Source organism: Crocuta crocuta, unplaced genomic scaffold, assembly GCF_008692635.1.
Source record: "Crocuta crocuta isolate KB4526 unplaced genomic scaffold, BGI_CrCroc_1.0 scaffold25, whole genome shotgun sequence".
NCBI classification, from domain to species: domain Eukaryota; kingdom Metazoa; phylum Chordata; class Mammalia; order Carnivora; family Hyaenidae; genus Crocuta; species Crocuta crocuta.
Genome location: NW_027532015.1, coordinates 13,652,654 through 13,668,127, shown reverse-complemented (window position 1 = coordinate 13,668,127; position 15,474 = coordinate 13,652,654). Strand labels below are relative to the sequence as shown.

General features: G+C 43.3%; 1 protein-coding gene across 4 annotated transcripts in view; it reads right to left on the bottom strand.

Annotated features, from left to right (window-relative positions):
* Window positions 1-13,599: 13,599 nt before the first annotated feature.
* LOC144241421 (uncharacterized) overlaps window positions 13,600-15,474 on the bottom strand; it is a 93,572-nt gene continuing 91,697 nt past the window's right edge. For all 4 annotated transcript variants that reach the window (XR_013338072.1, XR_013338073.1, XR_013338076.1 and 1 more), the window contains 2 exons: window positions 14,581-14,704; window positions 13,600-13,811 (listed from right to left, as the gene is read on the bottom strand). Coding sequence is in view for 1 of the 4 variants with exons in the window: in XM_077775983.1 (XP_077632109.1) it covers window positions 13,720-13,811; window positions 14,581-14,704 (216 nt within the window). In the remaining 3 variants the exon portion in view is untranslated. The remainder of the gene's footprint in view (window positions 13,812-14,580; window positions 14,705-15,474) is intronic.

Below are 15,474 nucleotides of genomic sequence, written 5' to 3'. Positions count from 1 at the left end.
ATAGTTGGCTACCACATCAGTGGCTGGGAACCCACAAGACCATGTGGGACACAAAGGGTCACTTAGAGGATTCTCCTTGCACTTTGCATGAACGCTGGGAAGAACTTGACCAAGGACCAGAATTCTAGCCAAACAACTTGGTGGGAACATTGAACTGCACAGAGATCCCTTTGTGTTTGTCCTGCACACAAAGTAGCCAGCGGCTGATACTAACAGAGGAAATATATGTCTATTAAAGGCCATCTAAATAATTTGTCAATAATTTTTGAGAAAAAATGACACTGTTATCAGAATACGAAGATATTCTAGTCTCCAAAAAGTGACATTTGAATCCTGATGAGGTCCAAACAAACAAACGTAAAGCGTCTCTCACTTCTCTCGGTTCTGATACAAATGAGTTTCAGTTAATACAACATGTACAAAGCAAGGGCTGCCTGTATTAAGTTCTTAAAGGAACAAAAGGAGAATAATCCAGAAAATTACTCTGCCAGAATTCAGATGTTAAAAATATATTAGGGGCGCCTGGGTGGCTTAGTCGGTTAAGCGTCCGACTTTCGCTTAGGTCACGATCTCGCGGTTCGTGGGTTCGAGCCCCGCATCGGGCTCTGTGCTGACTGCCAGCTCAGAGCCTGGAGCCTGTTTCAGAGTCTGTGTCTCCCTCTCTCTCTGACCCTCCCCTGCTCACGCTGTCTCTCTCTCTCCTAGGAATAAATAAAACATTTAAAAAAATTAAAAAAATATATTAGACGCTACTGCCTTGAATACAATATCTATCAAAACCAACTATTTTAATAGTATTCTGAAAATCCTAAAAGGATACATACAAAAAAAGCAATTCTTTAAAAGTTAATGATATTTATGAAGAAAGCTTCAAAACCTTCCATTTATTAACTGATGGTTAGTGAAAGAGGTTCCAAATGTAAGGGAAAATATAAGTTTTTAAAAAGTGGTTGATGAAATTATGCATTAGAATAGCTAATAAATGCCAACTATTTAAATGTGTTACATGTGCAAACATCAGCATCAAAGTGAGGGCGTAAGAGTAGCCAACTTTTATGTTATCAGAATGAATATGATCTCAAAGAGACACTGAAGCCCATTGTTTAGCTTACCTTGATGTGTTCTATTTTTGTAAAAAAGGAAACCAAACAAAAATACCTCTTTCCTAAGACCTTCCCTTTTTCTGTGTCTAAACTGGATTTGAACCATTCTAAAATAACTCGAGGTCCCCGAGGACAAGCTGGGGAGAAAGAAAGTGTGTCTCATTCTCAGGGCACAGAAGGGGATACACAGCCGAGGAAATTACACAATGAGATGTTCAGGTTCAAGAAGTAAATCAGATGAAGGGTCAAGTGGTCAGTTTACATGACTTATGGATGATTATTTGCGATCTTTATGTTTCAGGCTCTTTTTACATCATCAGCCTTTGTCCTAAAAGATGACAGTCCTGGCTATTACTTCCTGTGTACGTAAGGGGGGCTGGAAGGGATGAGGCATAACCGGCCTCCTCATCCCCGTTTCCTCCCGTGTTCATGTCATGTTCAGACTATGATCGCAGCTTCCAGGACCCGTGGCTATTTCTGGTGATGCCTCAGATCTGGCACAATGGGGAGATTAGAATGAACCCGTGGTTTTTCCACGTAACAGGCTTCCTTGTCATTTCCAATTCTTGTCACCTGCATTGTGGGACTTCTCATCATGCTTAATATACACTTGAAGGATCTCTTCTGCCTATTTTTAGAATCTTCCTGTGGGCAACCTTTTTTTTTTTTTTTTTTCATTCAGCACAAGATTTTAGGCACACATATGAAGGATTAGTAGGCTCTAACCAAAGTGAAACAAGAAAGAAATGAGAACCATGGCAACAGCCAACCCTCAAATAGTGTCTCTATGTGCTTATTAGAACCATTGCCTCTTCATTCTTTTTGTCCACCTTCAACACGGAGTCATGATTTCTGGCAATAGCTGGACACTGCCCTGGTGACATCCTTCCACAGAGTCACAAGACAGTTTTTGCATGTCCTAGTAAGCCAGCTTTCATAGTCTTTAGTGCATTATCTTCAGCAATGACTCTGACCTCTTACAGCATATTCCCTGCTCCAGTCAACATCAACTACTGGGCTTGGTTCAGTGTTATCACTAAAAGACATTACAAAAAGAAATTGATTTTGCAATCAATAAATTTGGAAATTTGATCACAACTTGCTGGCCCACCTGTGAAGTGTTCTTAGCACACCTTCCCCCTTCTCCCAGCTTTAGTAAGATATATAATTGACATATAATGTGTAAGGGTAAGGTGTTCAGTATTATGATTCGATACACATAGATGTTGCAAGATGATGATCACAGTAATATTCAGTTAGCACATCCATCACCTGACAGTACTACAAATTTTTTTCTGTGTGGTAAGAACATTTAAGGTCTGTCTTAGCAACTTTTCAAGTATACAATAGATATTATTAACTATAGTCACCACGGTGAATATTGATTCCTGAACTTAATCATCTTAAAGCTAAAAGTTTGTACACTTTGACCAATATCTCTCCATTTCCCCCACACTCAGGGCCTGACAACTACCACCATATTCTCTTTCCAAGACTTTATCAGCATTCATTTTGCTGTGGCCCACCTCTTGAGAGTTACATAATACACTGACTTTTGACATCTTTTCCCAGCCTCCCATTACCTCACACTGAGCCTGGAACGTGAGACTAAAGAGATACAGCTCAAAGCAAGCTCTTTCTACACATGGGATTCTCCCTTTAACAATACCCATTAGGGTATACCCATTGTATACAATTCAGAAGTCAATATTTCTTTTTAGTAGCTTGTTTTAAATAGGATAAAAGGGAAATACGATTGACTGCTGGCTCTGAATTTGGCAAGAGAGCTGCTGGGCCAATTGTGAGGTCCTAGAAAGAGAAGCAGCAGTCCAAGAGCTTTTCCCTGCCTGACTTCGTCCATCCCTGCAGTGGGACTTCAAGGAAAGTGCAGCCTGAATTTCACGCCTGGTGATAACAGTGGTTGGAGAGAAATTTTCTAAGATAATAAAGCTAAGATGCATGAAACACTTAAACTTTCTGAGCTCTTTGCACATGCTAATTTCTTGCCATCTCATAACTCTAGACAGCAAGGACTATTATTATCGCCACATAACTATGCAGTAGAGGCACAGAGGGGCAGGGTCATATAGCAACAGAGTAATGAGGAGCCAGGATTAGAGGGGACGGTTCAAAACAGGAGGAGCTGGCCCTCATCACTGGTGTGGGCCAAGTACTTAGAGAATGGATATAGTTGCAGCCACTGGAAGAGAACTCTGCTTTTCAGAGAAAGGACATTTGAAGAAAGACCCTAGCATACAGAAATTGATTACAGTGATGGAGGCACTGTGAACAAGCAGTCCTCCAAGTTTGGGAGGCAGACAGGGTTAGTAGGTATCAAGGAGATCTCGGCAGAGATCAGGAACCAACTGCCAGGTCAAGGTCACGTCTGGGAATGGAATGTGAAAGCCCAACATGGACTGTGGTATTGAAACAAGTCTAGGTTGTTAAGATTCTGATTCCAACTAATTGTAGTGTGGGGCTCTCTTCCCCACGCCACCAAACAGTTCTCTGACACCAGCTAGGTGTCCTACAATTCAACTCAAGTCTGCTACTGTCTACCTGGAAATGGTGTCAGATTGCACGGGTTGAAGGTTCAGTTCTACAAGACCCCCCTCACCCCCACTCAGATGCCAAATGCAAGGCAGGTTGTCCCCTGTGCTTCTGCCTGGCTATCGATTGGAGGTTCCAACAACCTCATCCTTGGGTTCAATTAGTTTGCTAGAGCAGCTCACAGAACTCAGAAATATTTTACTTATGAGACTACTAGTTTATCATAAAAGAATATAACTCGGGAACAGCCAAATGGAACAGGTGCATAAGGCAAGGTATGGGGAAAGGGCATAGAGCTTCCATGAATTCTCCAGACACACCACTCTCCTCAAATCTACATGTGTTTACCATCACTGACACTCTCTGGGCCATGTCCTTTTGCATTTTTATGGAGGCTTCATTACATAGGCATGATCGATTAAATCATTGGCCATTGGCTCTAGCCCCTCTCCCCTCCCTGGAGGTCAGGGCCAATAGAACTGAATTCCAAACTTCTAATCACTAGGTTGGTTCTCCAGGCAACCTGCTCCCATCCTGGGGTGCTTTCCAAACATCCCTCATTAACATAACAAAACACGACTCTATCTCTTTCATGCTTTAAAAATTCCAAGGGTTTCATGAGCTCTGTGTCTGGAATGGGGCCAAAGACCAAATGTTCATTTCTTACTACAAATGACAATATCACAGTTGTCTATGCAGCTCCTTGAAGAGAAATTTGAGAACTGGAACTAAAAGAAGCCAAACCATCAAACTGTAGTATCAGATCAGGATTGATCTCGGGAAGAAGTGGGAGAATGGTTACCCAATGGGGAAAGAAAGCCCAGAGCTGAAGAATAATCAAGGAAACTGGCTGGACCTCCCCTCCAGCCTGGTCTTGGCCACTCAGAGCCCAGCTGTTCCTGTTTCTACCCATCCTGGCCCGGTTGTGGTCAGGAGCCCAACTCTTGGCCAGGAAGAAAAGAAGCGGTCGGCCAAAGCCGTCAGGAAACCTAAAACCCAAAAACTCCCCATGCCATCCACAAGATATACACTGAAAGGACTGAAGCACCCAGCGGTAGCATATAAACTTGTTCTTGGGGCGCCTGGGTGACTCAGTCAGTTGAGTGTCTGACTTCAGCTCAGGTCACAATCTTGCATTTTTTGGGTTTGAGCCCCGCGTCAGGATCTGTGCTGCCAGCTAGCTCAGAGCCCGGAGCCTGTTTCAGATTCTGTATCTCCCTCTCTCTCTGACCCTCGCCTGCTCACTCTGTCTCTCTGTCTCTCTCTCTCTCAGAAATAAAAAAAATTTTTTAAAAGAGAAATTAGTCTGAAAAATACAGCTTTGTTTTACATAACAAATACATTGCTTCCAATCACTCAATATGGTAGTACTGTTATACCGTAAAAATAGTCAAGATTCATGCAATATAAAAACATTCTTTCACAACACTTTTATGACATTGTTTAAAAAGCCCATCACCTGAAATGTCTAGAAATACTGAAAATAACTTACTTGGGGTGAATTTTACCTTTTCTATTAGCTTTTAAACAACTTGGTTTTTTTTTTCTCCTTTTGAAACTAAAAAAATTGTAAAATTTAAAGTTACTATATAGGAACTATACTTATTCGCATACACTCACACAGCAGATTAATACACATTGACCTTGACTTTTAATAGATAAAAATAAAAGTAGTTAAATATTTTCGTTAGGTTATTATCTGCCCTAACTACGTGGAAGAAAAAAGAAACACCTCTTTGAGCAGAATTTCACAGAACAGTTTTTTTTTTTTAAATATTTTTATTTATTTCTAGGAGAGAGAGTGACAGCGTGAGCAGGGGAGGGTCAGAGAGAGANAGCATGAAACAAAAATTCTTAGGCCAAGGGCACTAAAATCTCCCTTCAGTAGACCTCTAATATTTGCTGATCGGGGAGGTGCGTGAGCATTGCTGATGGTAGAGAACTAGTTTGTATGTTGATACAGCCTAATGGCAAAGAAGGGAGTGGCCCGCTGTAAAAGGAAGGCGGGCTTCAGTGAAAAAGTGCAGATGGGCAGGCTGATCTCCTTTCGTGCACTGACAGAAAGAGACAAGGCTGGAGATACTTGGTCCCGAGTGACAGGAGCCTGAGACAGTCAGGACAGGCTGGTGGGGGGGTGGGGTGGGGCAGGGCAAGGGGAGCACACAGGAGCCTCAGGAAGCACAGGGAAAGGAGTGTGTGAGCCGGTACCAAGAAGCTGACCTTGAAGATGCAAGACGAATGGCAAAGGAACTGGGTCAGCTGTACAGTAAGGAAGCTGGAGGGGGCACCTGGGGAGCCCGTGGTGTGGCCTCCTAGTTTTATTCAAACTAAAGAGTGAGCCTTAGGTCTTGCATATTTCCTCATTCTATATCCTCCGCCCCCCTTTCCCCCAAGAGATACAACAACTAACCCAGGCACCGTTGGGCAGCTGGAACTTAGGCTCCCCTGCCTTGTGGCGGAAATGGGCAAACTGAGAAGATACTGGGGAGTCTGTGGGTATTGGAAGGCAGGGACAGGGTCAGGAGGAGGTCTATGGACAGATATCTGCACTTTGCCCCACCAATCTTGGGTAATTCTCAGTAGCACCTGGATTTGGCCCACCATGTAAGGATGTAAAGGAACAGCTGGTACATGAAGCTCCAGTCAGGAATATCTGCCGTCAGTACCGTCGGCCCTGCGCTCGGTGTCCTCCTGACTCAACACAGGCACTTCTCCCACTCTCGTCAGGTGTCTTTAAGATGTTCAGAATGATATCACTCAATGGCCAGGACCCTTCCAAATGTGTGTACTCATTTCGGTTGATACTTCCACCTCCTCTCACTATCCACANTCGCCAGCATCTAGAGTTCTCTGATTTGCTCATTTTAGCCACTCTGACTGGCATCCACACTCATTTTTTAAAAAGAATCTGACATCTAGAAGTTGATGGTCTGTATAAATTGAAATCGAAAATTAAAAACTACATGGAGAAAGGGGGAAACAAATATACAAGCTGATATATTGTTCGTAAAAGAGCCAGCCACAAAGAAAGCAATTCAGGAAGATAAACTACAATTATCAATATCTACTAATGTCTCAGAAAAAAAAAAAAAGCCCATTCCCATACTAGTTAACGTCAGCTTCATTGTATTTGATTAAAGATTGGCCTGTACCTTTGAAGGGAAATCATCTAAAGATGCATAAATTTATTCATAACCATCTTGGCAAAAATGGCACTAGATATCAATAGCTGCATAAAGACAATCATTTGGCAAAATCAAAGATGAAAACAAACACAAGGACGCTTGGTCACAAATGCGGAACTTGAAAATCAAGTAGAGTGAAGCAATGGTGAATAAAAAAAGATTTTTTTAAAGCATGGATTTTGAAATCAGACAGACCTGGGTTCACCTTAGTTTAACACTAACCAGCTGTGTCACATAACCTCTGCGTGCTTCAACTTATGCACATTTACATCTTTGAAAGCTTGCTTTGAGAAATTGAGATAGACACCTAAGGAAACTACACCAGTGTCTAGTACAAAGAAGCCATTGGTATTTACTAATGAGCACCTACCTACAATGCTCCAGATACTATTCTAAGTGCTAAAGTTACAGTGAGAAATGGGGAGAAATCTATGTTTTAGTGACATGTGTGTTGTGGTGAGGGCAAATAGCCAACAAAGAAGTAAGAGAAGAAGGAAAGGAGGAAGACAGGGAGAGAGGGAGGAAGAGGAAGAGGAGGTGGGAGAGGGATTCAGGGAGTGATATTTCCTATTAAAAAAAATATCAGAATAATTGGGTAGAAGGTATCTTCCAGCAAAGGGTAGTTACTCTACCTAAGTAGTCAGAGAAGGATTCTCTAAAGAGGTGACATTGTCTCTGAGTCTTGGATGGTGAAAAAGGAAGCCAGAGTACGTCAAGATCTTGAGTAAAAGCATTTCAATCATAGGAAATGGCAAAAAGAAAAGGCTGTGAAATAAGAACAAAATTTTGCATTTTCCAGAGACAAATTAAACGCCACGAATGATGGGACAAGATCAGATCCAAAATGTTGGCGGGACCAGCTCAGGGAGGTCCATGGGCCCTAACAAAATTTATATTCTATTTTTAATTATAATCAGAAACTATGGGAGGGATTTAAATGAGAGGGGAATGATATTATCAAGTATAATCTTTAAAAATAAGATTCTGTATGATGTATTAAGAATCAGGTGGACTGTATGTGGGCGGAGAGAGGACGTAAGCAAGCAGACCAGTTAGGAGGCTATTGGAGCAGTTCAGTTAAGACACGGTGGCTCCTTGGGCTAGCCTTGGAGCAGTAAAGGGCATGAGATGTGGTTAGAGTAAGGCTATATTTGGGAGAGAGAGCTGACTTCCAAGGAATTGATGTGAAGGAATGAAAGAGATCTGTGTTGATTCCCAGATACTAGGCTTGAGCTACAGACTGAACAATAATGCCATTATTATGACAGTAAAGAGGAAGGTCAGAGCGGTTGGTGTCAGGATCGTTGGACATATAAGTGGAGATGCCAAGCGGACAAGTAGACACGCAGTCCAGAGATCAGGACCACTCCTGGGAGATAACATTTGTACAAAGCATTATGTAAAGTACATTATATAAAGCGTCCAATTCAGTTTTGCTAAATTGATAAAAAGAGTTTAATCCTAATAACAAGTGCTACTCACTGGTTTTCATGAAATTAGGTCTTGACACTTATTTACATGGCTCTTAAGCTACTTTTATTGACACACAAGGGTTGGCTTGGTAAGAACTATCATTTGACTGTGGTCAGCAGAGCGTGATAGAAGCAAGTGAGGATTCCGTTGCAGTATCTGGCACATGGTTTCCATACCAACAAAACCGTACAGCACAGAGTCCTTGATTCTAGATAAAATGCTGCTTCACTGGCTCATATCTTGTGATAGGTGTAGTTAAAATCCTTTCTTCTGGAAGGAAAAAAGAGAGAGAGAAGCACCCAGAGTGCTTTATTTTTCTCGACACACCCAATGCTCTCCAAGCTGGCCTGGCACTGACTATGATAGACTGGTTTTAGTTAGACTCCTCGGTTCTACTCTGGGAGGGTCCTGGTGCTGCCATCAGGGAGCTTCTAGTTCATGAGCGACAAGGTTAACACACATGAGACATAGGCAATGGCAATGTATCTGAGGGAGTGAAAGGGACAATCAAGTGTGTGGTTTTTGATCTGTGTTCTTGGTTACTTTTCTCCTACATGTTTCCAGCACTGGTGATACCTTCTAGATGAGCTACTATCAGGGGAGAACAAATCATCCAAAATCAAAGAGGCCTGTGAAATTTCTAACCGCGTTTCTTAAATGCAGAGTAGGCACAATCACCTGAAAGCCAAAAGGCTTTTTACTTATAAGAACTAGATTTCTCAAAAAGAAAAAAAAATATACATGGGTTCCATGGAATTCTAAGAGCTAAGCTTTAGTGATCAAGAACCAAGTTTGGTGGACCGAGCACTTAGTTTGGACTTAACTTCCACAGAATAATAAGAAATGCCAGTCCTTTCCATCCAAAAAAGAAATGAAGATTTACCAGTGAGCAAGAGGAGGCGATTCAGAGAGGATAAGACAGGATACTTAATAAGAATCAGGTAGCTGGTGGCAAAATCTGGTCCCTCCTGTGGTCAGACCTTATGTGGAATGTGGTAAGGACATGCAATAGGTTTAGGAGACTTCTAATAGCACCTACTAAGGCAGAGCCCAAGAGGTGAGTCTCATAAAAAGCTTTGATTTTGAGAGGCATTGGAGCAACTTGGCTCTTGGATCTGAATTAGCAATGGCTGAGGGAAGTGGCTGAGCAGACAGGACTCAGCAAAGGCTTGCAAAGCCCTGCATAGCACTGAATAATGAGAAGCAATTGAGAGTTTTGAATACCCGGGCAGGGTGTAGAGGGAGTACGGAAGCTGGTAATCAGGAGAGGTCTAGGAGCAAGCAGGACAGGAAGACACAGCAGTGTGGGCTCCATGGTTGATGGGGGTCAGGTCAGAGCCCAGAGCCCTCAGCAGCACTGCCAGCCCTCCACATCAAAGGCCAGGCAGGAGGGGAGATGCTTTATGGATGCCAGCCACAGTTCTCCAGAGCCCAGAGCATGACTGCACAGTGGCCATCAAAGGCAAAGGACTGCATGAAATCCCAGATTATTATTACTATTACTTTTCATGTTTATTTATCATTGACAGAGACAGCGGGTGAGCAGGGGAGGTGCAGAGAGAGAGGGAGACACAGAAGCTGAAGCAGGCTCCAGGCTCTGAGCTGTCAGCACAGAGCCCGATTTGGGGCTCGAACCCATGAACCGGGAGTGGACCTGAGTCAAAGTTAGATGCTTAACCAACTGAACCACCCAAACGCCCCAAAACCCAGATTATTTCTGAGCCCCCTACATACTGAGGTCACTCCCAGGGAGGAAAACTCTGAATATGACTGCCTCCTTACAAAGAGAGGCAACATTTTAAACTGAAAGTGAGGAGCTATCTTAACGTGGAACTATTAAGAGCTTTAGGTTATCCGGTATCAGGAAAAATGAAGTTTACAAACGGAACTGAGCTGAGTTTAATCACAGGAGAATTCAAAATGTCACATTCTTCATATTTGATTTGCGGCTATAAATTTTGAACTGTCTGCGTGACCTGAGTTGTGACATGCCGACAAAAAGCTCCACAGCATTTCAAAGTTGAGCAACAATGAGTGAGGCCAGGAAGGATCTGGTAATGGTTAGGAAGGAGGTGAAATGAGGTGGCCCCCACTGCAGACTGGGCCCTGTCGCGGGGGGACGGGGGGGGGAGGGATACTGGGTCAGAGGCAGGGCCAGAGCTGCAGAAGCAGAAAACTGCTGGGGAAGACGGGTACCTGCGATCATCAGAAGGCTCCTGTGAAATGAGAAACTGCATGCTGGGAATGGTAAGCCCCACTGCAGAGAAGTTCACAGAGCTACCTTCCTTGCCCCACCCAGGCACCTAGAGAGATTACTCCTAACATCACTGATGGTGGGTGCTGTGGGCCCTGAGCCTGCCTGCCTTCTGATGGCACCCTCAATTGAATGGACTGAGTGTTATACATACAGAACCCAAACAGGCCAACCTGGAGCTTTTCCCAGGGCTCTGGATTTGGGATACAAGGACTCTAGTTCATTGACTCCCAAATGTTAGTGTACACAAGAATCATGTGAGATTCCCAAGCTCCGAAGCCATATGGTTAGGATTGGAGCTGAAAAATATTTGATCTTCGGGATCTCTGATCTTCAGGATGTATTTGGTGCAGCAGGTTTGAAGTGCAGGATGCTTTTAACAAGTATCCCCAGTGAACCTAAAACAGGAATGCCACTGATCACAAACTGAGAAACAGGCCTCTGGGCTGGGGGGTTCTCTAGAGCTTAAGGTGGCCATTTTTAGCTACATAAATGGTGATGCAGAAGAAGGAAGGTCTGTCTATCGAGAGAAGCAGAAGGCCAACAGCACAGAGAAGTTGTGCAGCAGGTGAAAGCTGCCTAGCCAATCACCTGCCCAACCCTTCCCTCTTGCTCGCCTCACTCTAGTAGAGACTAGAAACTCTAAACACCTGTACCCAGTCTCCTCTGAAACCAGGAAGTCATGGGACATACTTTTGGCCATTGAGAGGTACATGGAAGTCGGCTTTGTAGGGGGAGCACATTTGGGGAAAGCTTTTGCCTTCGTGATGGAAGGTAGCCACAGGGGATAGTTGCCCATCGTTGCTCTTCTTCCTGTATCCGTAATCTATGATGCAAGAGACACAAGCAGCATCAACACAGTAAGAATACAGAGCAGGAGAAAGGCCTCCCGTCACAGAGTCAATGTGTGTTGAGAACAAGGAGGTGTGTATCAGCTCAGGAGCAACCTCAACAGGGGCAAGGGGCACCTGGGTGGCTCTGTCGGTTGAGTGTCTGGCTTCGGCTCAGGTCATGATTTCACTGTTGGTGGGTTTGAGCCCCATGTTGGGCTCTGAGCCGACAGCTTGGGGCCTGAAGCCTGGAGCCTGATTCTGTGTCTCCCTCTTTCTCTGCCCCTCCCCTGTTCACACTCTGTCTCTCTCTCTCTCTCTCAAAAATAAATAGACATTTAAAAAAATTGAAACAAAAAACGGGCATTCTCAGATCATTAAAAAGAGAGCCAATCGCCCATCCAGGAAAACAAATCTGATGCATCTTCCTTACTGGTATAATGAACTAATGTTAAGACATATATAATTATCCTATAGATGATGTTACTACATTATGGCTGTAGGCAATAAGAATTTAAAGTTGCAAAAAAATAAGAAAAGAAAAGGAGAAAGAAGAAAGAAAGAAAGAAAAGGAAGAAAGAAAGAAAGGAAAGAAAGAAAGAAAGAAAGAAAGAGAAAGAANAAATTCAGAAGGAAAGGTGATTAAACTCCTCTGACGAAATCAAAAAGCACTGCCACAGAAGGAACTCAGTCTGAACGCTGGCTCAGGTCTGAATCACTGTGGTCTGTACCCCCAGGTTAAAGGACCCACCCAGGTGAAGGAGGTTTCAGCTGATCTGAAACTCTTTGGGACAGCACAGTTGCCTTTGAAAACCCAGGAAGACAGACTTCTTAAAAACCTTAAAAAATATGGGGCGCCTGGGTGACTCAGTTGGCTAAGTGTCCGACTTCAGCTCAGGTCATGATCTCACAGTTCATGGGTTCGAGCCCCGCAGCGTGCTCTGTGCTGACAGCTCCGAGCCTGGAGCCTGCTTCAGATTCTGTGTCTCCTTCTCTCTCTGACCCTGCCCTGCTCATGCTGTCTCTCTCTCTCAAATAAATAAAAAAAAATTTTTTTAACTTAAAAAATAAGATTAAGAAGCAACATCAAATCTATTGAACTTTTTAAATCAGGAATAATGAGAAGGTTTTTAAAATCGTTTTACATGGAAAGAGCCTAAGTGTCCATCAACAGATGAATGGATCAAGAAGATGTGGTTTATCTATACCATGGAATACTACATGGCAATGAGAAACAATGAAATCTGGCCATGTGTAGCAACATGGATGGACCTTGAGGGTGTTATGCTGAGCGAAATAAGTCAGGCAGAGAAGGACAAATATCATATGTTTGCACGTATAGGAGGATTAGGAGGAACTTGACGGAGGAACAAGGGGGAGAAGAAGGGCGGAAATGGTGGGGGAAAGGGAGAGAGGCAAACCATGAGAGACTCTTGAATGCTGACAAAAACTGAGGACTGATGGATGTGGGGGGGAGGGGGGATGGGCATGGAGGAGGGCACTTTGGGGATGAGCACTGGGTGTTATGTGGAAACTAATTTGACAATAAACTATTTGTAAAAAAAAAAAATTTTTTTTAAATAAAAAAAAGAATGTAAAAAAAAATAAATAAATAAAATCGTTTTAGAACCATACTGACGTTTTGTGTTGTTTTGTTTGCTTCCTAAGCTGTTAAATCGGGTATTAGTTTCCTGGGCCTGCATGACAAATCACCACAAACTCAGTAGCTTAAAACAACAGAAATGGGTTCGCTCACCGTTCTGGAGGAGGGCAGAGTCTGAAATCAAGGTCAGGCTGTCTCTAGGACCTCTGCATCCCTTGCCTCCTCCAGCTTCTGGAGTCTACAGGCAATTCTTGACACGTGACCACGTCACTCCAATCTTCACCACTGTGGTCACATTGGCCCCTCCTTTTCTGTGTGTCTGTCCCGTCTCCCACTGTCTTTCTCTTATAAGGACACTTGTGATTGGATTAAGACCCAGCTGGATAATCCAGAATAATCTCCCAGCATCAAGACGTTCAATTAAATCAGCAAAGATCCTTTTTCCTTGCAAGGTTATATTTAGGTTCTAGGAATTAAGACCTGAAATCTTTGGGTGGTCAAAAATCAGCCTACTACAAAGTTACCAAGAAAATTTGGTATACTTGACATGTGATTATAGATACGTTTAAGTTTGTAATAAGTGTGCAACAGTTTAGGGAGTTATATTTTTATTTATTTGGTCAGGAAGTATGTGAATATTTAAAGGAATGCTGCTTGTGAATTTTAGGGGAACCTGGGTGGCTCAGTCAGTCGAATGTCCAACTCTTGATTTCAGCTCAGGTCATGATCCCAGGGTCACGGCAGCGAGCCCTGCGTTGGGTAGGGTGCTGAGCATGAAGCTTAAGCTTCTCTCCCCACTTGCATTCCCTCTCTCTAAAAAGAAAACAAAGAAGTATTTTAAATAAACAAGATTAATAAATTAGACTTTCAACAAAGTGCAAATGGTAATGAATATTCTTCTCCACACAAAAGTCTCTTGGATTTTATTTATTATTATTATTTTTTTTATATAGAGAGAGACAGAGACAGTGTGAGCAGGGGAGGGTCAGAGAGAGAGGGAGTCACAGACTGAACCAGGCTCCAGGCTCTGAGCTGGCAGTCAGCACAGAGCCCGACGCGGGGCTCAAACCCACGAACCATGAGATCATGACCCAAGCGAAAGTCGGACGCTTAACCGACTAAGCCACCCAGGCGCCCCAAAAGTCTCTTGGATTTTAACAAGTATAACATTTTATACTTGGTGTCTCTCTTTATTTACTCTGTGTGTGTGTGTGTGTGTGTGTGTGTGTGTGTGTGTGGAGGGGGTGTTTCAGGAACCCTTCCTAGACTATTCCTCATTACTGACGTAAAACATGAGGAAGAAATTGGAATTCATACACAAAGCAAACATATGTGCACACCCACCTGCTTTCCCCATTCATGATGAGAGCTAGGGAAGCGGGAGCCGGCGCGGAGCACGTGGGTCACTCACAGCAGTGGGCAGTGGGCAGCGGGCCAGCTCCGGCTACACTTACAGCCTCTGAAGTCACCAACTGCTGTTTGCCTCATAAGGACTCGTGTCTTGTGCTTGTGGGTTTTGGTTCCTTTACCAGCGGGTCACAGGGCTGCTACAGAACACTGTGTTTTGTTTATTTTCACTTACCATGCTGTGTTCTGGGTTTTAAATCTCCTTTCCGAAGGATATTTGCTGAGATGCATGTGTACAGTATATTCGGTCCCAGGGGGCACGCGACTGAGTTCAGGGATTGCCTGCAGTTCATCAAGTTCTGAAGAAAACAAAACAAAACACAACGATTTTGCCCTGAGGCATCAGCTCCTGTCCTCAGCATAGTCGATTCCTAAAATCATTTCCCTTCCTGGCACTTCTTTTCCTCCCAAGATTTCCCACCCATGCCTCCTCAAGGTTTTCTGCGTGCCTGAGCAGAGAGCTGGTCCACCTCATAGAACTTGCACAAGTTGGGCAAAGTGGGGCTCTCCGGGGGAAGTGGAGGTTCACAGGTACTTCGAGTGTCTTCCCTGCCGATTACCCTTTTGGTTATTTTGTGTCTACTGAAACCACATCCACCACTGAAGATTTTTCCTTTAGTCCTCTTTCAGTTTGCTATGTGGTCAAAATGTTGGGCCAAAGCTTTATTTCATGTTACTTTCATTTTTGAGAATGACTTTGTTGCAAACAATGCAGGGATGAGTCATAGTAACTCAAGGTCATTAATTCGATAGGTTATACCAAATGCTACAGAGTATTACTAAGTACGTTGTTGCACGGATATGGCTTTTGAGATTCAGGATATGTTATACATAAGAACTCAGTCACTTCCCTTATCACATAATCAATGCAACACGCCAGGCACCCTTTTTTTTTCTTTTCTTTCTTTTTTTTTTTGCAGAGGAAGTTGGAGGAAGATACCTTAAGTGATTTGCTCTGGGTCACTAAGGGACATCCTTGTCAGAGAAGAAATATGTTCTTTTATGATGATTAGATAATGTACAAATCACTTCAAACAGAAAAACACCTAATGCCGAATTCGTGTATTTT